The sequence below is a fragment of the Nyctibius grandis genome, chromosome 6 (genome assembly GCF_013368605.1).
Source record: "Nyctibius grandis isolate bNycGra1 chromosome 6, bNycGra1.pri, whole genome shotgun sequence".
NCBI lineage: Eukaryota > Metazoa > Chordata > Aves > Nyctibiiformes > Nyctibiidae > Nyctibius > Nyctibius grandis.
Genome location: NC_090663.1, coordinates 18,136,583 through 18,161,357, shown reverse-complemented (window position 1 = coordinate 18,161,357; position 24,775 = coordinate 18,136,583). Strand labels below are relative to the sequence as shown.

General features: G+C 35.7%; 1 protein-coding gene across 1 annotated transcript in view; it reads left to right on the top strand.

Moving 5' to 3' along the window:
- LCORL (ligand dependent nuclear receptor corepressor like) overlaps positions 1-24,775 on the top strand; it is an 84,522-nt gene that overhangs the window by 46,388 nt on the left and 13,359 nt on the right. The window contains 3 exon segments of the mRNA XM_068403735.1: positions 8,048-8,138; positions 17,364-18,582; positions 18,585-22,248. Of these exon segments, the coding sequence (XP_068259836.1) occupies positions 8,048-8,138; positions 17,364-18,582; positions 18,585-22,248 (4,974 nt within the window).

Sequence of the window (24,775 nt, the reverse complement as noted above, 5' to 3'; positions counted from 1 at the left end):
CAGGTTCTGGTCCTCGCTGAACCCAAATAAATCTTTGAGGAATAAAAAGGAAGGCAGAGGGTGAATGGGGCAGGGACAAGAAGAAAGTTCTCCTGCCATCCTCAGCTATGTGAAAATCCGTTTATCTTTTGTCCAAAAAAACCTTAAAGTATAGAGAAATTGAGGTATTTCTATCTTTTTTTATATTGTTTGAATTGTTCTTATAATGAGGGAAAACATCATGTTTAGAATTTGTCTTCAGCAAAACATCTGAGGCTAAAATAGTTGCTCAGCATACATAGTTTACTATGTAAAACTTGTATACTGTGTAAGATATTGTATATTCTCAGAACTTACACTGCCGTATTTGCTGGAGTGCTTTGAAGATGTTAAAGATAACTAGTCTTGCTGTGAAGTTTAGAGCTACTGAAGTGAGAGGAAGTATTGAAACAAGACTGTAGCTGGAGAAAAGTTTCAAGCCATCTTATCTACTGGGGAAGTTGTATTGCACTTCCCGTTCCCACAAACATATCAATTTTGAGCTACCTTAGCTTTGTACTGTAGTGGTAGCAACACAAGGAAGTAAGATCAAGATGGAAAAAGTCAGCCTGCTCTTTTTATTTGCATTGTGTTCTAGGTGTAATGATTCATTAAAAGTTCTTTCAATTAGCTATTGTCAGGGGTTATGTATTATTATTCTATCTACCCCTGACTTCTGTCCTTTTCCTGAAGAAAGCTTTGATATATTGAAGTGTTACATGCTTACAGTAGGGAATTGTGAAATTTAATTGGATTATTTTTAAAAATATATTATTCTATGTCTAACATAGTATACTTCAGTCTGGAGACTTGTAAAAACTATACCGTGGTTTCCTTCTTAGTAGTGTCTTTTAGTTGTGCAACTCTTTTTATTATTTGCTATTTGCAATTCCTGTTACAATTTCCAAATGAAGTGTCAGTAACAGAATAGGAAGTTCAAATTTGTGCATTGCTCTGATGGATCCTCAAGGTTGAAATCCTCTTAATTCCAATCCTGTGAAGCAGATAAAGACCTAAACATAAATACTTGAGGTTCATTTTCTATTTAGGCAGATGCTTTGTATTTACAATAGTTGTATTTAAAATGAATGATCTAATTAATAAACAGTCTTGTTCCTTTACTATGGCAATGATTCTTGGACTTCAGTTGTGAGAGGAAGGAGTAAGCTTTATTTTCCAGATCACTAGAAGCATTTTTTTTTGCACTGAGCAGATCCAAGCTAAGTGCTACCTCAATTCTGAAAAAAGATTCTGCCACTGAAGATGTCTGGGTGATCTTATCTTCATTTAAGAAAGCTGCTTACTTTCCTCCAGTATCTGTGGGCCATCTCTAAAGTTCTCCCAAAATATTCAGGTCAGACACTTACAGACGTGATACCTCTGTGTACTGGGTTTACATGGCAAGGTTGAGGTAGTTTGGGAGGGCTGCAGGGCCCCATCTATGAGAAGAGGTCAGGGACTGCCCTGTGCTAGGCACAGCCAGCTCTGTGACAGACCCACAACAGGCCGAAGACATCAGTGAGGTTTGTGGTGCCTCTGTGAAAACATATTTAAGAAAGCAAAAATGCTGGACAGGCAGAGGAGTGAGAAATAGCAGAGCAAACAAGGTTAGAGAAGGAGGAGGCACTCCAGGAACCAGAGCAGGTATTTCCCAGCAGCACAGGGAGAGGACCATGATGGAGCAGATATTCACACTGCAGCCCGTGGAAGACCCCGCATTGGAGCAGCTGGGTATTTCTGGAAGGAACTGCGACCTATAGAACCCACAATGGAGCCAGGGGAAAAGTGTGAGGAGGAAGGAGCTATAGAGAGGAATTGTGCTGAGCCTTCCTGTGCCACCTGGGAATGGGGGAGAGAGGTAGAGGAGTTGGGAGTGAAGTTGAGCCTGGGAAAAGGTAGGGTGGGGAGGGAGGTGCTTTAATTTTTATCTTTATCTCATTATCCAAATCCATTTTAATTTGCAATAAATTAATTTTCCCCAAGTCTGTTTTGCCTGTGATGGTAATTGGTAAATTATTTTCCTGTATTTATCTTGATGACCTTTTTCATCTTAGCTCTCCCTGCCCCTTGTTGAGGAGGGGGAGTGAGAGAGGGGCTGGGTGGGGGTCTAGCTACTGGCCAAGGCCAGCCTATTGCACTCCTGGTACTGAATTGTTCAGTACTTGAGTATTTAAGCACTGGCATCCAGGTGTGTCCAGCTGGCACCTGACTCTCAGCAGAGTCCCAAATTATGCTCTGCTTTCTTCTGTGTGTGGAAGTGTGGTAACTTAGCAGGGTGCTTTAATTCTTGTGCAGTTACTTCATTATCAGTCAATTAGAAGCAACTGTCTCCAGAAGTATTGTGCTCTTTTTTCCTAATCCGTATAACTCTTAAGACTGTCCAGACCTTGAAAAGAATATTCTGTATAGTGAAAGAAAATTTGTTTTGAGTGCACTGCATCTAACAAAAATAGGGTGTTATTGTGTATTTTTTCAATATTACTTGTCCTCCAAACTTAGCCAATGGAAAAGCAGCATCCTTGCAGAATAAAACATGGAGTGGGAAACAGACAGTCTTGGAATACCTTATTTTCTTGTGCACTCATGATGCTGAGCTCTTTGGGGAGCGTTTCCCAGCAGGAGCTAACTTTGCTGCAGAAGCTTATTTCCGTTGATAGATATGGGAGATTTGGTCACTCTCAAGCAGCTAAGCAAAGTGACTTATAAGAGGCAGAAGTGTAAGCTGTACAAATAAATAATCTAAGACTGTTAGTTTAGCTACACGAGTTTATTCTTGTTGCTGTATCTTCTAGAAACAATGATTGTGTGAACATAGCAGAAAAAATGCAAGCGAATTTGCATGTTTCCTTGTTTCATTGATCCTTCATATATTAGAAGACATCAGAAGGTAGCTGGCAACATGTGACATTTTGCTGCGTGGATTTTTTACAGCTGTCCTGTATCTTTGTCACTGTTGTTGGCTATTATTGAAGGAGGAGGAAAAATAAGGATAACCCAAGTCAAAAATTCTGTTTAAATGATTTAAAATAGCATTTAATACCCAGTTTAACAATGTGCATGTGAATTCACCAAAGTTTGTAGCAAAATAAAGATTTCTGAAGAGTGGTCCAGAATTTGTAAACAATTCTTAATTTTTGAAAAGTGGTTTCATATCTTTTGAAAATCCACACTGAAGTATGGCAGCTGGGATCACATGGCCTCTTGATTGCTATGTTCAGGGCTATTGAAAAGAGTTCCAAACGCTTAAAAATAACTTTTTAATTTCTTAATATACTGTTCTTACCATAGAACAAAGACTATGCTTTTTGAAGGTATACATGCTATATTCCCAAAGATAAATTGTATGAGCTGTAAATACGTTCAAGAAACTGTTTAATACTTCTGCATGAAAAGGTCACCCTAAAAAGGTACATTTTTGAGGGGAGTAGGTATTTATTTCTCCCTTTGCTGCCATGGTGGCTAACAGTCAAGCTCCTTGTCAGACTCTCACTTGCTTGCTTCCCTCTCAGTGGCACAGGGGAGAAAATAGGAAGAACAGGAAGGAGAGCTCATGAGTTGAGATAAGGACGTGGTTATTGCTCACCGCTTGCCATCATGAGCAAAACAGACTCTGCTTGGGGAAAATTAACTTAAATTATTTCCTATTAAAATAAATATTTAATTATTAATTCAGATAGTGGAAACAAAAAGACACAGCACTATCTTTCCTCCCCCCTTTCCCAGGCTCAGCTTCACTCCAGATTCCCTTGTGCCCACCACCCCCCTGTGGTGCAAGGGGAATGGGTGTGGGGTGTCCACAGTCTGTACCTAATGGTTTCTCTCTGCCATTTTCCTCTCCCGTTGGGCTTCCCTCTGCTGTTTTCTCATTCTTTTTGTTGCCTTTTTCTCTCTCCATCTGGCACTTTCTGCCCTTTCTTAAATATGTTTTCCCCGAGGTTCCACCCAAATGGCTGCTGGGCTCAGCTGTGCCCTGCAGTGGGTCTGTTGGAACTGACTAGAACCGTCTGTGTCTGGCACAGGGCAGCCCTTGGCCTCTCCTCACAGATGCTGCAAAGACCTTGCCATGGACACCCAATATATATATAGCCATATACTTCTCATCTGGTAGTTTTTCATTTTACAGAGTAGCACATCAGGTCAGCAAAAAGGGGCTTGTCAAAGCAGTAGTTAAGAATTAATAAAGAGCTTTGGCATTTTTACTGAGGGTTCTTCGAAAACGTTGTTTCCATGTGCAGCAGCACAGAAAATAGCCAGAAAAAGGCAAGACATCATCAGGAAAGCTGTTGAAGACAAGACAGTGTCATTTTTTTGCTATGAAAAACCTTATTGAGATTTACCACAGTATGATGGATAAGGTAAAGGGAGAGTTATTTACTAAATCTCACAATATTAGAACTAGGCAGGGCTTGCTGAAACTTCTTAGAAGGGAAAAATAGATAAGAGGCAGCTTTTGCACAGCAGTCTGTGAACATCAGGAACTGCTGTGACAGGAGGTTGTGGAGATGGACAGTGTCACTGGGTTTAAAAAAGGTCTTGGACAACTTCCCAGCTAACAGAACCAAGGCTAGAAGCTAAAGCTAGAGTAAGCAGGGATGTATCTCTGAGATCCCTAATCCAATGATAGCAGCTACTGGGAGAGCAGGAGAGGAATGAGCCGCAGGTAGCGGCCAGGCTGCTGTGCTCTCCCATGCTAGGAGTGGAGTTTTTCCTGCGCCTGGAGACTGAGGACTGGGTACAGTAGGTTGTCTGACCTAGTAAGGCAGTTCGTAACAGCTAGCGAGGGGTTTCCTGAAACCCAGAAAAAACAGAAGTTTGCTAGAATCAGCACAGAAATACCAATTGTAGGAACTCAAGGGTGACCCATACAGTTTCTTCTACTTGCTCTTCCTTCCCTGTTTCTCTAGCATCATTAGTCTGGAGGAGTTTCAAGTGATTGTGGTCCTGATTATTTTCAAGGTGACCTTTGCTCACACTTAGTTATATCTTGGTATTGGTGCACCTGATGATCTGGTGCTGAGAAGCAAAGGCCAGAGGTTGAGCCATTTATTTGAATATCAAAATCATTTAATTTGCACAGAAATAACATCATTAGAAGACCATGAGCAGCAGACCTGAAAAATGTACTTTTTTCTCTTTTATCCAGTGTTACATAGTATTGTTTATGAAGACTGTCGTCTTAGTAGTCATGCCTTCAGCTAAAGAGTGGAAGTAATTCCATGTCTTTTATTAAAACCATCTTAAAGAGTGGTTTTTCTGTTCCTAATGTCATTCAGTTCCTGTCCAGAATTCTTGCCTAAATACCTATTTTGAGTGATCTGATAGAAATAATAGAAAGTTCTGGCTCAGTTTAAAAAAAAAACCCTGTTCCTACCTTGCAAGTAACAGGTTTACAAGGTTCATTGTCCACCTATAGGATGCTTCTTTGCAAACTTTTTGGTCTTATATCTAATGAACCAAAATGAACGTGTCTCCTGTGTATATATACAGACATCCATTTCATTAGGTAGTGTTTCATTAGGTCCTAAAGCTTTATAGCAAATGCTCTCACTTTCCTACCAATTGTAGGTGCTCCTTCATTATAATAATTGATACCACTACAAAGCAGGAAGAACTACCAGAACTAGGATTAATTTTTAATGAATCTTTTAGGCTTACCAGCCCTTTCTGCATCAGTTTGGGGGGTTTTGTGTTGTTTGGTTTGATGGTTTTTTTTGTTTGCTTCTTTTTATTTGAGTGAAATCACAGAATAAAACCCTGGTGTGTAGTGACTTTATCTGGTATTTTGTATGTATATCAAATTCCTTCTATGGTTCTCTTTTACTCTTTTTACTGAGAATCGTCTTCCCATAAAGCATTGTCTTCAGGGAAGTATCATAGACTTAATGAATATATTTGCTGTGTTGGAGGAACCAACTGTCTTGAACCTGAAATGACTCTTCAGTTCTGCTTACCCTTTAGAGACCCAAAATGTAATTTTTTGGTTTGGGAGCCTGCATTTTCAGTACTGTGTTCTTTTTAGTCATTTTTCAACTTATTGGCGGCCTTGTGTTGTCAAAGCCAATTCTGAAAGATTGGAAATGAAAATTGTTGGCTTTTTTTTCCTAAAAATCTATCTGGCTTCAATATTTTTTTTGTAGATTGACTAGAGAGAAATGATTATCTCTTCATAACTTGATGAGCTGTGAACTTTGAAGTAGTTTTTCCTCCAGTGACTTTGTCCAGTGATCTCTTCTGAACTTTTTTTATTGTAGTGCCTGTGAATATCAGCTGAAGATGGAGAAACTGTTGTGAAAGGGAACACACAAACACTTAAGAAAGGGAGATGTACTTTGTGTGACTGACAGAACACAACAGATGAAATCTGTCTGTTGCACAGGACTCAGGGACATTGTGAGCTTAGGTATTCAGGATACTTTACAGCTGAGTAGGCCAAATAGTCCTTGTAGAATATTTCTGTAGTGTTTTTAATTGGCTTTTCTTTCTGGAATATCACTGCATCAGAAAGGTCGATCAGCATTAACTAGTCCTTCCTTTAACTTTCTTAGAGTTAAGGAAGACTTTGAAAAGAACGCATTCAGGAGAAAAGGAGCAACTTTGACAAGTGGCATATTTATGAAGATTTTTTCCCCTTATGCTGACTTACAATGCTACTTTTTTTTTGTCTTTAAACTTCTTCAAATATCACAAAATAATTAGGGGAAAAAACAGCCAAAAATTGTTAAAAACAGTCCAAAACAAATAACTGAATTTTATTATTACACAAAACTTGGTTTCTTCTTAGTATTGGTATAAAGGAGAGCTACCTTAATGATTTTTCTTACTGCTTATTTGAGCGTTAGCATTTGGACTATTCAGCCAATGCTTCATGTCTGCAACTGAGGCTGGGGGAAAATATATACAGTTGATTGATGTTTTAGAAATAATGTGCAGCAACATGAAAATGACACTGGTGTAAAAAGGGCTAGCATAAGGTTGCTTGTAGAGCTGAACGTTGAGCTACATGTTGAAACTCAAAATTGGATTTGCAGAGCTCAGGCATAAAAAACAGCCCAAGTTTGAAACAGAGAACCAAGGAAGAAAGGTATGAAATTAAGTATATCTAGGGGATCTATCTATAATTTAAATGTGATTTTTTTAAAAAGCAGAAACTTAAACTAGAATGAGTATTTCAGGTGCTAATTAGTTTCTTTAATTTTCAATGTTCTTAAATATTGATTTTTTTAAAAATATGGTTTTCTATTTCAATACTTCATAGACTCCAACAGCCAACTATAAATCTTGAATTTAGCATGCACTAGTGATTTAACAGAGTGGACTCCCACCCCGGTTTAGGTCTTCCCATTTCTCCAGTTTCATTATTACATATATGTGGGGGTGGCAGGGGGAATATGTATAAACAAACTGTTAGAACCTTTAATGACACAGGTCCATTATGCTTAAAACTCTATTTTGGGCTCAAGCTCTCTTCCCAGTTACTGGGGTATTACTTTCTCATCCAGTAACCTGGCCTGGTTTCATAGCTGACCCTGCTCTGAGCAGGAGGTTGGTCTGTAGAGACCTCCTGAGATCCCTAGTAGCCTCAATTATCCTGTAAGTCTATGATTTAGTTACGTCAATTTTAACTTCGGTATCAGGATTGTTTGCTACAGTATGTAAATATGAATATATGAATAATAATAATATCAAGTGCATTGTTTTGGTTGCCTTGAAAGTAAACAGTGCAATATATATGCATACACGATTTTTAGGAAAGAAGACGCATGTTTCTGTTCAAGACAGATTCTTCTTTTAGATTTTATTATTTATGAATAGGTTTATATTTATTTTTTTCTTAATTTTAAAAAGTTTTGTTACAAAACAAGTATATAAAACCATTTGCTGACAGCTGACATTGTTAAAGGAATGTCAGAAATTTTACGAGATATATAAAGTAACTGCTTAAAAATTGTGCCATACGTACAAACATTTGCTGACAAATTTCTGAGATCATCCTTAAACAACTGCTATCATCACTACTCGTTCTTTGCAGGGGATGGAGTGCTAGATCTGTCTACAAAGAAAAGCGCGAGGTTGGAAGAACCAAAATATGATCCATTGTGTTCTGAAAACTCAGTGTCTGGGTAAGCGACGTTTAGGACTCTTTTCGGCTTACATAAAAGACAATCCAGGTTTCTCTTCTCTGAAGTCAGGTTTTATGTTCATAACATATTTGTATATACTGACACACACATGTGGTTCCTATTTTGCTTTCAGAAGAATTTCTGTCACTCATAAGTGTGTGTCTATGTATATATCATATGTTCCATTTGTCTTTTTCCTTTTTTTCTGTTTAAAGAAAAGTTATCAGAACAATCACCAAACTTTAGTTCATGTTACTAAAAATGAATTGAAAGTTGATGACCTAACACATTGAAAGAAATAGGATAGTAGAAGAAAATGTAAAGACATTCTTTCAGAGTTTGTTTAGGAAACTTCAATTTTGGACAAAAATGACCGTGTTAATATTTAGATTTAAAATATTCTTCAACTAACATGAACAAGTTAAATACTTATCTATAATATTCCTTAATAAGAGAGAGAGAGAGCAAGCACAAGAGAGAGCTCTTAATCATCATACTTATACTTACATCATGGTTCTGACTATGGTGTGTGGTGGCAAATGGTTAAATTTCTTTATTCAGCAAGAAAAACGTTATTGCACCTGCTGAAAGCTACCACAAAACTAGTGGACTAGTGTTTTGTCGGATTTTGTGATGATCTTGGCATCCTCCCATCCAGTAGCCATAGCAGGACCCTTTTTGTCACCTGTACGTCTTACCAAATAACTTATTACAAATAGGACTACAACAGCAGTATTTGTTGAATGATGTAAAGTTGCATTTTATTAATTTGCTGATATGAAGAAGTTTTAAAATGAATATGACTTTGTAATTAGAGAGCTGTAAATAGTGGGTAGATGTTTTTAAAGTGGCATTTCATTTTGCCAAAGTGGGCTTGATTGTTAACTACAGCACTTTACCTTATTGTTGTAGAAAGCCTAGTTTTGTGTAAGTCTGGGATGTTTGTGTGTAGTTAATGTACTTATTGCTGCAAATTTTCTATGAGGGGGTTGACTCTTTTATTACTTGTTTAGCGGTAACGTCACGTTTCTACTAACAAAAACTCCTTCAGGATTTGGGTATTTAACGGAACGTTAATTGTATAATTGAAATTATAACAGTGTTGCTCTGCAAGCATGTGAACGAGGGAATATAGCAAGCACATGAGAATATTATCAAATACTGAGCTAGGATATAAAGTTCTTGGAAGGGCTGCTGTAGAAGCCACTGTATGATTTTTGACGCACTGTCCTACCAGAACTGTAACATTTTGCTAGGATAATCATTTAGCTACCACATCTCAAAGGCTTAAAAAGTATCAGAAGCAGTGATGTTACCGAAGCAAGGAGTATAATAAAGGAGTGGACCCTTCCCTTCCATAGCTGTGTGAGAGTCTCTCATACATCAGTTTACCATCGTTTCATTCCATCCATCCAGGAGACTACACAGACACAGAGAGGACTATGTGGAAAGAAGTGCTGAGTTTGCAGATGGTTTGCTCTCAAAAGCTTTGAAAGACATTCAGTCTGGAGCACTGGACATAAATAAAGCAGGCATACTTTATGGCATACCTCAAAAAACTTTACTTCTCCACTTAGAAGCCTTACCAGCAGGAAAGCCTGCACCTTTTAAAAACAAAACTCGAGATTTCAATGATAGTTATTCATTTAAAGACAGTAAAGAAACTTGTGCAGTCCTACAAAAAGTAGCCTTGTGGGCAAGAGCTCAAGCAGAGCGCACAGAAAAAAGTAAACTCGGTCTACTTGAAACCTCAGAATTAAAATTCCCAACAGCTTCCAGTTACCTCCACCAGTTAACTCTGCAGAGAATGGTCACTCAATTTAAAGAAAAAAGTGAAAATCTACAATATGAAACTTCAAGTCCTACTGTACAATTAAAAATTCCTCAGCTAAGAATAAGTTCTGTGTCCAAACCACAGTCTGATACTGCTGGTCTTCTGGATGTTATGTACCACGTTTCTAAAACCTCCTCAGTCTTAGAAGGATCAGCTCTTCAAAAATTGAAAAATACACTCCCTAAACAGAACAAAATTGAATGTTCTGGACCTGTAACTCACTCAAGTGTTGACTCCTACTTTCTGCATGGGGACCTCTCTCCTTTGTGTCTTAATGCTAAGAATGGGACAGTAGATGGAACCTCAGAAAATACAGAAGATAGTTTGGATCGTAAAGATAATAAGCAACCAAGAAAAAAACGTGGCCGCTATCGGCAGTATGATCATGAAATAATGGAAGAAGCAATTGCAATGGTAATGAGTGGGAAAATGAGTGTTTCCAAAGCACAAGGAATTTATGGGGTACCTCACAGCACTTTAGAATATAAAGTAAAAGAAAGATCTGGAACATTGAAGACTCCGCCGAAGAAGAAACTCCGATTACCAGATACTGGCTTATTTAATATGACAGATTCAGGGACTGGCAGCTGCAAAAATAGTAGCAAGCCTGTGTAGATTAATTGTTAGCAAATTGTTTTGTGTGTGTGTATGTATGTCTATATACACACACAGTGTGAGAAATACATATGCTCACTCTGACAGAAGACGTGAAATTATACAGTTCAAAAACCACATACATGCCTTTTGAAAAATAGTTTTATTCAGGGTTTTCACTGTGGACAGAATTATAGAGTTCCTCACTTAATTCTGATAGTGTGTATTTAATATAATCCTTGTATAAATAGGTGAAAAGATTCAGGTTTTATTTAGTAGTCAATAGCATAAAGATGTTTTGGGAAAACGAGTATTTGTCATGTGAAGCATAATTTTTAATTGGTGAAGAACCACTCTACCCATTCAATAATCCATCTTATTACGGAAATACACAACCAAGGGTTAGCAGACTTTTATACTTCACAGAATACTTGCAATAAATTGTAAGTAACTCAGATTATACAAGTCAAGGGATTTTTTTTAAAAAGCTAGTTCCTTACAAGGAAGTGGATTTATGAAGTATTAGTAGGATATAGTACATTCTGTGAAAGAAAAAAAAGTTCATTGTTACTTAAATATCCAATACAAGTAAGAAAAACATTTCATTACTAAAAATGTGTGTTTAGCAGGCATAAACTGCATTTTTTTATCATTTTAAGGAAATTTTGTTGTTGGTTTAGAAAGAAATCGGTGTTTACAAAGTGTACACTTATGAAACCTGAGAAATTACTGTAGTTATAGAATTATTAAATATGAAATAAGATGGAATACTAAGCATAGAATAATTTAAACTTTTAACATAATTTTCCTTTTTAGTTTGAAAAATAAGGTAACTTGTAAGGTTTAAAAAGAAAGTTGGAATGCAACTTAAAGCATGTTCATAATGTGCACAGAATGAGCTTGAGAATGGTTTGGGTTTGTTTGGTTTTTTGTTTAAAGTGCTGGTTAGTTGATGTTATGACTACTTAAAATTTGATTGTGTCACACTCCTATTGAAAAACCTCACTGTAACTGTAATGTATTTGCTGCTGTGACATTTCAAAACATTTTCAGTTTATCAAAATGAATACCAAGTTACATTATCATTTTGCTAATAACCAAATTTGCAGTTCAGGGTCTTGATAGAAATACAAATATTAAACAGTGAAGCTGTTTTGAGCTTTCAATAATATAAATTCTTTATAAATTTGGTAGTTAGAAGTTAGGCAGTTCACTTTAAATATGTAACTTTTAATAGAATTTAAGGGAGACCAATTACCTTCATATTGCAGTTTTTACATGAATTTCAAAGTATTCACATTGGACTTTATATCATGCTTAATTTTTTTGTGTAATATCACAAAGTATATGTCTACATATGAAGAATGGGGGCTTGCTTCATACATTCGATACTGAACATCAGTGCCCTTTTCCTCTCAAAATGTCATTTTTTCTGTATGCATCTAACTTGGCGTAGAAAAAGACTTTTCTCAACTTTTATACATTTGGTGCATATGCATACATTTTTTCCCCACTTAAATTTGCATGTGTCTAGGTTAAATATATAAATGAAATGGGACATTACATACATATGGGCCACATCAGGTAATTTGATTTGTAGATAAACTTGCCATTAAATTCAGTGGATAGCATACTGCAATATTGATGGTGAAATCTAGCCCATATTTATTAATGCTACTAAAAAACAACAACTTACATTTTAAGACAGAATAATCCTTTGAAGCTGCACGACCAGTATCTCAGTTCTTTGGTCTCTCAGATCTATACTGAATCTTTTTCAGTGATTAAGGTTTACTTGCATATTACAGAATGAATCCTTTTTTTAAGCAGAACTGTACCTGATAACAAGGAGGTTGCAAAACAGCAGATGTCACGGTCATCTTTCATTTTAAAATAATTAAGCCATATTTTGTGAGGGCCAGAAGGATTAATTTGTGAATATATCCTGACTGGAAAATGAAGCTGAAAAAACCTTAAAATGTTTCAAGATCGGTCTTTATACAGTTTTACTTGCAAAAATTTGGGGCTTCAATACATTGCCTGATATTTGTACCATACTAGTGTTTTCTACTCCTCAGACAATGTTATAAATTTGAGTCAGAAGTTTATATTGAAGGCAAGCTACAGTACTCTTTTTATATCATTTAAAAGATGACCTGACCAAAAAATTAACAGGATTCATAAAATCAGGGATCATTTTACTATTGACTTAACAGTACTCAGTAGTTTTGTATGTAATATTATAATTAATTTTCAACATTTTAGTACTTGTATTTATTTTTGGTCAGAAATAGTATATTAAAATATTTTTTGATAGTTTATAGATGATACTCAACCTGTAAGTGTTTAAAGGAACAGAATTATTTGTTTCTAATTATTAGGCTAACCTTTGATTACACAACTAAGGAAAGGCAGGGAAATGTGTAGATTCTCCTTCCCCAACCCCGATGTATTCCATTAAATGTCATTTGAATTACACGTTTTGAACTGTTTTATAAATTCAGTTACCAGTCACTACTTAGTAATTGACAATTTCTGAAAATTCTTGTTTCAGCAGAATTTTAAATGAAGGTGAAAGCAAGCCCTACATGCTTTCTACTTATTTGAATGTTTCTCAAGTATTTTATATTAAAAAACAGTGCCTCTGTTTTTAGAACTACTGCTCAGTAAAGCTGTTTAAACCATTTCTGGTAGCTAATGACAATTTTATATTAAATTGTATTTTAACTTTAGTGAGACTGATTTTTTTAGTTGTTTACAGTAAAAATACTTGTATTTGTTTTTTAATTGCAGTATTTCCATTGTCGCAGTAATTTAGTAAAACTCTGTGGCTGCCTTGATTTTTGACAGATTTTTGTTAACAACTGATTTTTAGGCAATTAGTTATATTTATGCATAAATCAATTGCACTATAATTCATGAATTATTTATTACAATATTTTCTAATGAATTCCATGTATTTGTCTTGTGTTGTAAATGTACTGTAATTCTGTTTCTTCTTTGTGTTGTTATATTCCTAAATCTGATTGTATGAATTTAATTGTTTAGTTAACGTGTTTCTACGTTGTAATTTGTAGTAAAGCACTTCAATGCTTTTGCACATAAATTTACAACACTGATGTGTGATTGATTTGCTCATTCAGTAAAAAAAAAAAAAGAAAGAAACAAAAAAACCTGTACACTGACTCATTTGACTTACTCCTGAGGCACAAGTTTATTAGCAGTGGCATAAGATTAAGAGCTGTACAAATGAAGCACATAATGACTAATTTACTATGAGAATTTTATATATCAGAAATAGCAGCTTTGAGGAAGGATCATTTCTCAGAATTGATGCATTACTCATAAATGAGAAGTTCAGAAAACTAATTTTATAACAGTTACATCCTTTAGTTTGGAGGTAAAAATTATCTTATATATTACAGATAATATATAGCTTTTTTTGAGGGATTTATTTACTTAGTAAAGTCAGAAGACAAACATTTCTATAAGACAAATTTATATTTCTATAATAGTTCTGTACTGTTCATATGAGTACTTGAAAGTTATGTTCTGTTCCCAGTTTTGTTCCTGTTCCCAGTCTGCAAAGAAGCTGCTAGGCTGATCTATGTTAATCTGTGGCTGAGACGACAGGGTAGAACGCAGGGGAAGGAAATCTTTTGGGAGTCCTCTGGTAGAGCTCTTTCCTGATAGTTTTTTGGATTTGTGGAGGAGGCAAATGTTGACTTCTTTATACATAAAATAATAGGCTGAGAGGCTAGTACTTAACCTTATCACATCTCTGCCTTTGTGCCAATTTTGGACTCCAGTCAGTCCCCACTCCATGGCATTAACTGCCCCTGCCCTCTAGTAGGGAAATAATGTCATTCCATGCTTAACTTTGTCTTCAGAGATACTGTGCACAAAAGGTACTGGGGCAGCAGTGCGTATTGATCCTCTCGCCTCTCAACCCCTCTATTTCCTACCCCCTCTCTCTAGCCATCTTTTTGCGTGGGATTTGTAGGAAGTGTAAGACTGTTCTGTGAAGGAAGTATGCAGTTGTGAAAGTGATAGCTCTTCCTTCTATGAAATCATTGTTTAAGCCTTCTGTCTTGAGGATAGTCTAAACTACTGCATGACAACTCAAATTTAAAGGGCTGTAGGAAGGAGTTACAGGAAACTGAAACAGAATTCCATAATTGTATTGAAAAGCTACTAAAAATTAGTTTGTTTAAATATGTGGACATCTCTACAGAGAGACACTTTAAAGAAAATGTGTTGCCTTAATGCTTTGATTTGTTTACATAGTAAGCTCTGTTCCCAAATGGCGACCAAGTAGGGGGTGATGTATTTTCACAAACTCGGAAGATCATTGGAGTGTGGTACTAATTACAATAGAATAGATGAAGTGAAGTTGTCTGTTAGCTTTAGAAACTAACACATGCAAAGGGAAAGCAGATTATAGATGTTACACAAGGGTAGATAACCAGGAAAGAAATTGTATTAGAAGAATGTGCAGTATGTCTGTGATAACCAGGATATTGGTTTGTACAATGGGTATCAACCCATTTGCAAATTCAAAGGTGTTTTGAGGCCTTTGAATATTTTGGTAACTGACTTTGAGAACGCTTTGGGGCTCTGGAAGTTTCTTCCACCAGTGAGCATGTTTTCAATATCAGTTATGGATACAGATCCTCTACAATTAAAGCTCTCCAGTGAAACTCCATTAGACGTACCTTGCAAGACTAGACAGACAGAAAGATATCTGTCTAGAGATTCAGTCTAAAGAGACTGTACTATAGCCATCTTCTTACCAAATTAGTACTTAACGAATTTACTGCAATGTACAAAGTACTGAAGACCTAGTGCCATGTTCATTTTTCCTCTATCTAGCCTTTCAAAACATTATTTAAAGTCGTGGTGGTGGGGAGGGCAATTAGTTTTTATCTGTAATAGTATTACTAGAATAAGCTTTGTTTTCACAAGTGTAGTGATACATTTCAACACCTTGTGACTCCTGAGTCTGTTGGACTGAGTAACACTCAGACTCTTCCCAAAGTAGTGGCGTTTCAGAAACAATTAAATCCTGACAATGACATGCCCTTGAATAATACCGATTTTACTTTAGATTGCAAGTGCAAAAAGGTTTTTTATTGTTTTTAAGAATTCAGTTATTTCAGTTTAAACATAATCATAATTTCAACTAGTACAATCACAAGTATCTTAATGCTTTTGTGAGTTAGTATCATCTAGATGCTTGATTTTGAATATATACCGTTTCATACTAAATATTACAGGAGAAGGAAGAAACATGAGGAATTATTAAGCATAGTTGGCTGTTTTGAAGCTCTAAACTTTAAAATCTGTGTGGGACAATAAAAATACAAATTTATATGTATACTTTCCAGTAAGAAACCTGAAGCTTAGTTATTATTGATGCTAATAACATTGGATGTGAGCTAATTAATGAATAGGTAACTATATAAATACAGCACATTAAATTCTAAATATGTTTGTTCATTGATCAATGCAGTTGTAAACCCAATCAAAATGAAATTTTTTTGAAAGTACAGGCTTAAATGCAAAAAATTACAGGAAATAATAGTAGGGCAAAAAGTTAGTGTCATGTTCAGAGTTTGGTGATATGTTTAAACAATACATACTTTTCTAAAACAGAATTCTTCTAACATTTTCTGCTCATGCAATTGGTTTCAGTAAAACATTTGAATTAGGTGTTAACTATCTGTTGATAGTTGCTATCCAGCATAAGGATTTTGTATTTAGTTGAAGAAATATCTGTATTAATTTCTACCATGGAAAATTTTCAGCTTTTCAATATAAATGATTGATTAGGTAAGTAGTGACATTAGTTTTAATAATTTATAAGAAATGAATAAAATAGTTAAAGTAGTATTTTATAAGTTTTTTTATTTTGAGTTAACATCTTTGAGAACAACTGCTCAGAAGTCTTACTTAGATATAGGCCCACCCTGTAATTGAGATTTAAAGGATATAAACCTTTGTCACAGAAGTTATTTATTCCAGTGGTGATTATCTCTGTTTCTGTTTAATGAAGGAATCCATGTGTGTGTGCACGCACGTGTGTGTATGTGTGTGTAATATATTGCAACGAAGAGCCTGTGATGCACGACTGCAATTTATTTAAAAGCTAGAAGGAAACTTTTTGCCTACAAAGAACAGTTACAGTAGCAAGTGGCTATTTTTTCCATTTTCTGTTAGCCTATTAAGTGCTCTTTAAAAATAAATGTATAAATAAAAATATCTTTAGAAGGATCTTTAAAGAGTATTCTGAAGAGCATTCAATACAATTTGGTATATGAACAACTTAGGGTGGGATTCAGGAGAGATGGATCCATTCTTGCCTCTGCCACGACCTTCGGTTGTGACCTTAGGCAAGTCTTTTACCCTCTCTTGGCCTCAGTTTGTGAAATGCGAGTAATACTAACCTCCCTGGGTTCATGATGAGGTTTTCCTTTGTTAATGACTCAGGTAGTTTGAAATATAAGAAAGTTAACATTATTGTAATTATATTTAGATACAAGAAGCTGTGTTTCAAATTATTCTTTTTGTCCCTTAATTTCTTCCTGATTATTTTTCTTATGGTAGGACTATCACTGCTATGGATAAGATGCACATCATTGCTAGTGACACTTGCAAGTATGCTTGAATGGCGTAAATAGAACAGAACTGTTTTGCAGACTTCAGATTTTTAGGCTTGAGTTTAACCACTGTAACAAACATTAGATATGGTGTTTTACTGTAATTTATATTTTGTTTTGATTTGTTTTCATTTTCAGTTCAAGCTCAACAGCTGATGCAAATTCAGAGGAAACGGCTAATTTGGAAAAAGGAAAATCAACATTAAACAAAGTTTTGGAGTCTTTTTGTTCATATCACTGGCAACAGACTTTGGCTATGTTAAAATTTTTAATACAAGATGAAAGTGTTCCTATAGTTTGCAATTGCAAGCAAACACATTTGGTCCACTCTGAAACTTCCAGTTCCCTTACTGAAGAGGATGTTCACGTTTCATTTTGCAATTGCAATGGACATGTGCTGACAAAAAGGTGCTGTTTACAAAATCAAAGACCAAACACTTGTTTACCGCCTCTGTCTGTTTGTATTAAAGATTTCCATTCTTTGTCATGCCAAGCTGTAGCAATTGGATGTATTAAGACAATGGTGAACAAAGCATGTAGTTCTCATAAGTATTGTGCTGAACAATTGCAAAATTATAACAAGCATTCTGTGAAAGCAGCAGCATGTGCATATTCAACTAAGGACTGTGATCTCTTGAACATTAAAAATTCAAATAGATCTCGGAGCCCATCACCACCTCCACTATCACCTGTACAGAATAAAGAATTTGAATCATCGGAAGAATCGGTTATAGATTTTCCAACTTTAGACAATAACAAGCTTGAAATATCCATTAACCAGCCTCCATCCCTCTTGCCAGCTGAAGGAAGCAAAGGAGAATTTGAATATGAAGGTAAAACATGCAGAGGAAAAGAGACTGAATATTCAGATGGAACATTGCTATCAACAGACCAAGAAAGCAACAATTATTATCTAAAGTCTGAGAAGGCTGAGAAAGGTGAACATTCTGCCATTTTTCAAGATTTAATGGACCGTATTAATGAAAAGTTAAAATCAATAGATACTACAGATATAGCAACAAATCTTGTAAAACTTTCTAGCAGTGACAGGGCACCAGAAAGTGATGTCAAATTGGGGGACTTCATAACGTCTCTTTTGCATAATGCTAAGGCAAGTGATTACAGCTTTATGGAGTTACTTCACCAACATGATAAACAAATGGAAAATAAAATTATCCAAACAAGATTTCGCAAGCGCCAGGAAACTTTATTTGCAACGTATAATTCTCCCGATTCACCATTCATTCGACGACAGTCTTTGCAAATCAAGAGGGAGCTTGCAAGCCTTGATGAAACTCATGTAAGAAGAAAGTCAATTTCTGAGAGAAATGCAAAGAAACCCTACAAAAAAAATTTGATAAAATATATCGAAACAAAAGAGACAGTTTTACTGTGATAGAAGATGAGGCTTTGCAACATTTTGAAAGTAATCCATGCATGAATTGCCAAACCAAACCAATGTGCTTTCCAGTACACCAAACAGAGTCTTTCAAACTACCTCTTGCTAATTTTCAAACCAGCTCTGGCTTTCTTGTTCTTTCAGAAAACAGTGCTATTGCAGCCAGCCAGGAGGGGCTCACAAAAACACAAGGAGATTGTGCAACCTTAAAAGAGACTGATCAGATTCCTCTAAAGGATGAGAGTAACAGAATCTTGGGCAGAACTAGACGTAACGTTGTGGCTCCTGGATGGTACTCTGTGTATGTAACAAACAATATTGTGTTTAGAAAGTCATCCAATGCAAAAAAGTCTTTAGAAAGTTTGGAAAAAATGAAAATAAATAAAGATGTTCATGCTGAAAGATGCAGCGACATAAATATAAGCAAAATTGTGAGAGACACAAATCTGCAAGTTGTTGTAGAGCGTTTAGAAGATACAATAAACTTAGCCAGAAAGACTAACAACTCATTGCTGGATGGTTACAAGATAAGCCAAAAATTAAAAGGTAATGCTTATGAACAGATTATGAGCCCAGCTGCTAGAAGAGGCTTACCTTCCACTCTGAATGAAACGGGATGCACAGGACAAAGCTTCTGTCCACATTCACATGTGCCAAGCAGTAGTAAAACCAAAACTGTGTGTGTGACAACAAACAAACAAGAGATGGCTATAGGTCAAGAAATTAATGACAACCTTTTGAAATCTCTGACCTTTGATTCATCCAGTTCAGCCTCCAATCATGGGGACTTGCATACAACTTCTGAAGGTGGGGAGATCTCGTCTCCCTTAAACTACTCTAGTCCTATTAAGCTGATGTTTGTCTCAGAGGTTAATAGTAGTGAAGGAGTCAAATATACTTTGACATCTGCAGCTGCATCTTCTAAAGGAAGCACAGATATTTGTTTGTTTCAGGGGCACGCAAACACTTTCTTAGACAAACAGGCCGCAGGAGATCTTTCTCATGCAATCTGTGTCAAGGATTGTGATCACAATGAAAATGATGCCAAGGAGGAGTCAAGTTGTGTTCGTGCAGAAGCAATTACAAGTTCTTGTCTAGTTGCTCAAACTAGCTTAAATGACTCGAAACAAAATGACGAAGTTGTAGAGAAATCAAGCAGTAGCAGTGAATCAGTTTTAAAAAGAAAACCTGGTAGACCAAAAAAAATAGGTCCTCAAGTTGTTAAACAGGTTAAGAGACCTATTGGACGGCCTCCAAAACCAAAAACAGATGTGACTGAAAGCACAGAGCGTAGACCTGAATGTAGAAGTGATGGTAAAAGTACCAAATCTGATGCAGCCGTAATGGAAGAAGTTAACAGCAACAAAAATATTACTGTGACAGTTGTTTTTGGAAGGTCAAGAAGAACTAAGAGACATGTTTCTGAAGGTAACCTAAACGTAATCAGCGTTCTGCCCACACAACACATTGATTCTAATTTTGCCAATGACCACAGCAAAGCGAGGCACAATGCAGAAACTGAAAATGCTTTCACTGAAATAGTAAAAGCCTTACAGAATTCTTCTACTGAGAACGAGGTCTCTGGTTATGACTATGTCAGACCTATCAAGAGTAACCTAGCATCACCACATCCTTGCAGCAATGTTATACGGCCAATTAAGAAACCGTTCACCACCATTCGAAAACCTGGTAGGCCAGCAAAAGTAAAAATCTCTGGCATATCAGTGACTGTTAACAGAGTTTCACCTCAGGAGAGAAAAGTGAGTATTAGCAACTGTTTGCCTCCTTTACAACAGCAGAATGCCTTAGAAAAAAACATAGCACAGGAGAGAAGAAGTCAACTGTGCAATAATATGGGTCAAGTAAAGAGCACGCAGAAAGATTCTAGAGAGGATGGATCAAACAATGTTATCACAACAGTGCCAAGAAAACGTGAAATTCCATTGAGACATTCTGCTAGAGACAGAAAACCCTCGCTGCATTTTTTACATTCATTAACATCTTCTAGTGCATTTACTTGTAGAAGTGCCTTACTACATAAATCTTACAAACTCCATTTGAAAAAAGCTAAAGATCGAAAGGAAAAACGTAGGCAATCAAATCAGAGCACGGCATCCAAAGATACCTCAGAACTGAGACATTCGGGAAATGCAAAAAAGGATCTTAAGGATGGTGAATTTGGGCCCATTAATGAAGTATCATCGGATCCCATTTTTTCATCGAATCCCTCTCTTAGGTGGTGGGCTACTTCCACTTCAAGTGACACTCTGTTGGAAGAGCTAAATCATAGATTTGAACAGATAACTAATACCTGGTTGCGAGTGGGGGGAAATGAGTTTGATAAATGTGTATGTGAGAAAAGGGATCCCATTGAACAAGACTGTAATACTGAAATGTCAAACCCTTTAGACTCCTGCCTTGTAGAATTTGAAACATCACCTATAAAAATGCTTTTTCAGAAAAAGTGTAATATGGATGAACTCTGCACCTGGTTTATGCAAACTACAGAAACACAGTCTCTCTCTCTAGTGAGAAAGGCAAATGCTCGCAATCCTTTAGAAGTAGTTAGTACTAGAGAGATAAAGATGGAAACTAAACAGTCTGATCTTAGTACTTGCCCTTTCAGAAAGCACTTTAAAAAGTTTGCACTATCCTCTCCTTCAAAACCAGCAGGGAAATTACAAATATTACATAACATGGTGAGGTCTCCAGTCTTAAGCGTGAAAAGTAATTTCACGTTAGCCAGATTAAAAAGAAATGAATTTAAGAAGTTACAGCGTGATAGGTGGGGACAAACGAAAAAGCTCTATAATCAGGCTCCCAGAGGCTGGAGATCAAAAAAGAAAAACTTATCGTTCTTTTGCCAAAGCCGGTTGTTTAAAAGTACAAGTGGGGAAACCAATGATGAAATGCCCAAGCTCCAGGAAAAAAATACAGTAGAAATCCAGCCCACTCAGACTTTGGTAGAATCTCAGAGTAGCCTCTTGCCAACTGAAAATGAAGCCAGAGATGCATTTGTTCAACAGATGATGAGATCTTCTGACTTTAACCCACATCCTGGTTTAGCAAATATACTTAAGGCACATGCAGAGACAAATGGAACAATTTGTTGCCAACAAAACGTTAGAAAAGAACAAAGCCAAGATAAACTGTTTCAAAATACTTGGAAAGCCAAAACCTTTAAAGATTGTAGAATATTTCTGAGAAAAATCAACCATATTGAGCAGCACAATGCATTGAAGTTAAATAATGTCATTTATTCTCCTGAAGCTGTTGAAAGTAAAAGCAATCAGGCCTATATGGAAGAAAAAAGACATCCTCTTTTAAGGTCCCATTCTACTAAGCAAAATGCATTAAAGAAACAAGAAAAGGAAATGGAAACATCTAAAGGATCTAATTCTTCTAAAGTGACTGAAAGGCTGGATGACCAGTTTCACAGCAGAAAATTAAGTAGTGGTGTAAACCATGATGATAATCTTGCTGGTAGTTCTGAAGTTCTTATCAGAATAAACAAAAGAAAAAGTCCACAATGGGAGACCACTGATACAAATATAAGAAAAAGGCATAAGAGACAATCATGCAGTAGTGGACAAATGGCAACTTATTACCCAAAGTACCAAGTAGGTAAGTTCCTGTTCCCCACTTCATCTTAAAATTGCAGTCTTAAAGAATTGGAGAAGTCAAACAACTAAGCACTTTGGATTTTTCTTTTTATTGCATGATATTCATTTTAATTTCAGAGAAGTCATGAAATTAAACATTGTATAGCATCAGAATAATGCAGAAAGTGCAATTTTAAAATGTATCTAATATTTTACACAAATCTTTCGCCTACAGTAGGTGTGTTATATACTATTACAGCTATAACACACCAAGATAAAAAGACCTAACTCATAGTTCAGACAGACAACAAATCAAGTTCTGACATATCTGAAATCAGTTGCAACTGGTTATTGATTTCAAAAGGAACAGAATTTCATTCCACTGTGTAGTTTCTCATATTGTGAGTGAGGGTAAATTATAAAATGAAGCAGAAATTCAGTGTATTAACATATAGTTGTTTAAAAAAAATTGTCATTGAATGATTTCTAATTTAAATCTGTAATGGTTTTATAATTATATAGTAAAAAATAGTACTATGTACTTCTGAGAAGTATTCATTCAGAGATCCGTTTTAGTATCCATTCAATGCCAAATGAAATTTGCTGACTCTAAAGGGTTTGCACATTGAATCCTTACAGAACAATTTAAAATACAAAATTATTCTAGACAAGTACAATATACAGTTACTATGCTAAATGCATTGGCTTGCAATCTTTTTAGGCTAGTGTGAAATTAAATCCATTTTTAAAGCTAGATATGATAATACATTGTAATACAACTGTGATCTCAGGCCATTATATTACTTACAAAGAGGGTACACTTGTGAAATTATTTTTGTTGGGTGAAGAGATCTCCCTAAACAGAAGTCTCAACTCATTTCAATAAAATAACTAAGGTGTGAAATACTCACCAAGTAAAAAAAAAAGTTCTGCAATAGGAATTTAATTACTGCAGAAGTATTCATTTGTAGAAACAATATTGTATTAGCTAATCTGATTATATTGCCCGAAGAATAAAAAAAATATTCAAAATGTCAGAGCAAAATCTTATATCCCCCTTTGTATTCTATACTGTAGAAAACTATCCCTGATAATAAACCAAAGAGTTCATTTAAGTTGTAATATAAACATTATTATGGCTCTTGTATACTTTATTTCTTTTGTGCTTTATGTGATATATAAAATTCTTCATATTAAGCTCATTCAGTGTAACCCTGCTTTTCCAAAGTACAGCATTTTTAGACTATTATTTTGTATTTAATTCACTGATTTGGGGCCAAACTCAACATAAAAGACTTGTTTTTAGGAAGTTCAAACCTTGACACAAGATTGCTGTAAAAAAGCCAGACCTAGAAAAGGGAAGGGTAACATCTATCTGTTTCTTTTTTTGCAAATGAAGAAAGAGCTCTCTCATACTTTTATTTCATAATTTTTACTGTAGTTGAGAAAAGTTTGGATTCAAATTATATTTATCTTTAAACTTTTTCTTGCTATGGCAATGTAAGACCTATTACTGTGATATGGTCTCATGTTAGTTTTAATTGGGACTGAACTTTATTTACCTGATAAATTTCCTCCTTTAGTTTGGGATCTTCAGGAAATCTGATAACTATTTTGATATTTTACATTATTTCATTTACAGTTTTTGTTATTTTCCCTTTTACTCATAGTTTCTCACATCAGTTGTTGTCTTTAGAAAGGATATGACAGAAAGTTCATTGATAAAGGAAATGTTCAATGACGACGAATTATGATTCTGGATTTTTCTCCGCAATTGTAACCCCAAATCTTTTCTAGGTGTACTGTTGCAGTATCAGGGGATTGTCTGATATAGAAAAGGATGTCTTGTTTTGGCATGTTGATGCAGCATCATGTACTGCCTGCACTAGCCAAGGAAATCATATAAACGTTTTTAGTCTAGAGTAGAGCTACTGGCTAAAAAGAAGGAACAGGATTTCTAGCTGTGCATGCATGTGTTTTCAAACATAATTCCTGCATCTGGAAATTTAATGCACATGGAAACATCATTATTCATTCATATGTTCTTTGGACTGTATTTTTGTTGATGTGGTATCATAAACTATGTCGTTGTTCTGTTGTCATGCTTGAAATGTTCTTATATACACACTTATGGTCAATATTTAAAGTTTTTCTTCCAACTTTTACTGATCTTTGTGTCTTACCGAATATTCTTGAAAGAAAGAGGTGGTGTGATGCTGTTTTATTGTGAAGCATTGTGGCAGGTAGGCAGAACGTTGTTACCGACTTCTTATGTATACTCAGTTTTTGTTAGAATGTGCAAGTGAGAGTAAAGCAATTGAGTTCTTACAGCTCAAGGTAGTATCAAGCAACTAGAACTAGCCATGTACTCATTGTAGCAACAGAAGAGAGTTAATCACTTTTTCATATTGCCTGTTTTATTCAAGATAAGGTGGATGGTAGACACATCGGTCCATATGCTGTTTGTTACCTCTTGACTTCTGAACTGTTGCTTCAACAATGCATTTGATGGGGGCAGTTCCCTTTTACTGTAAAGCTATGTTCTGACC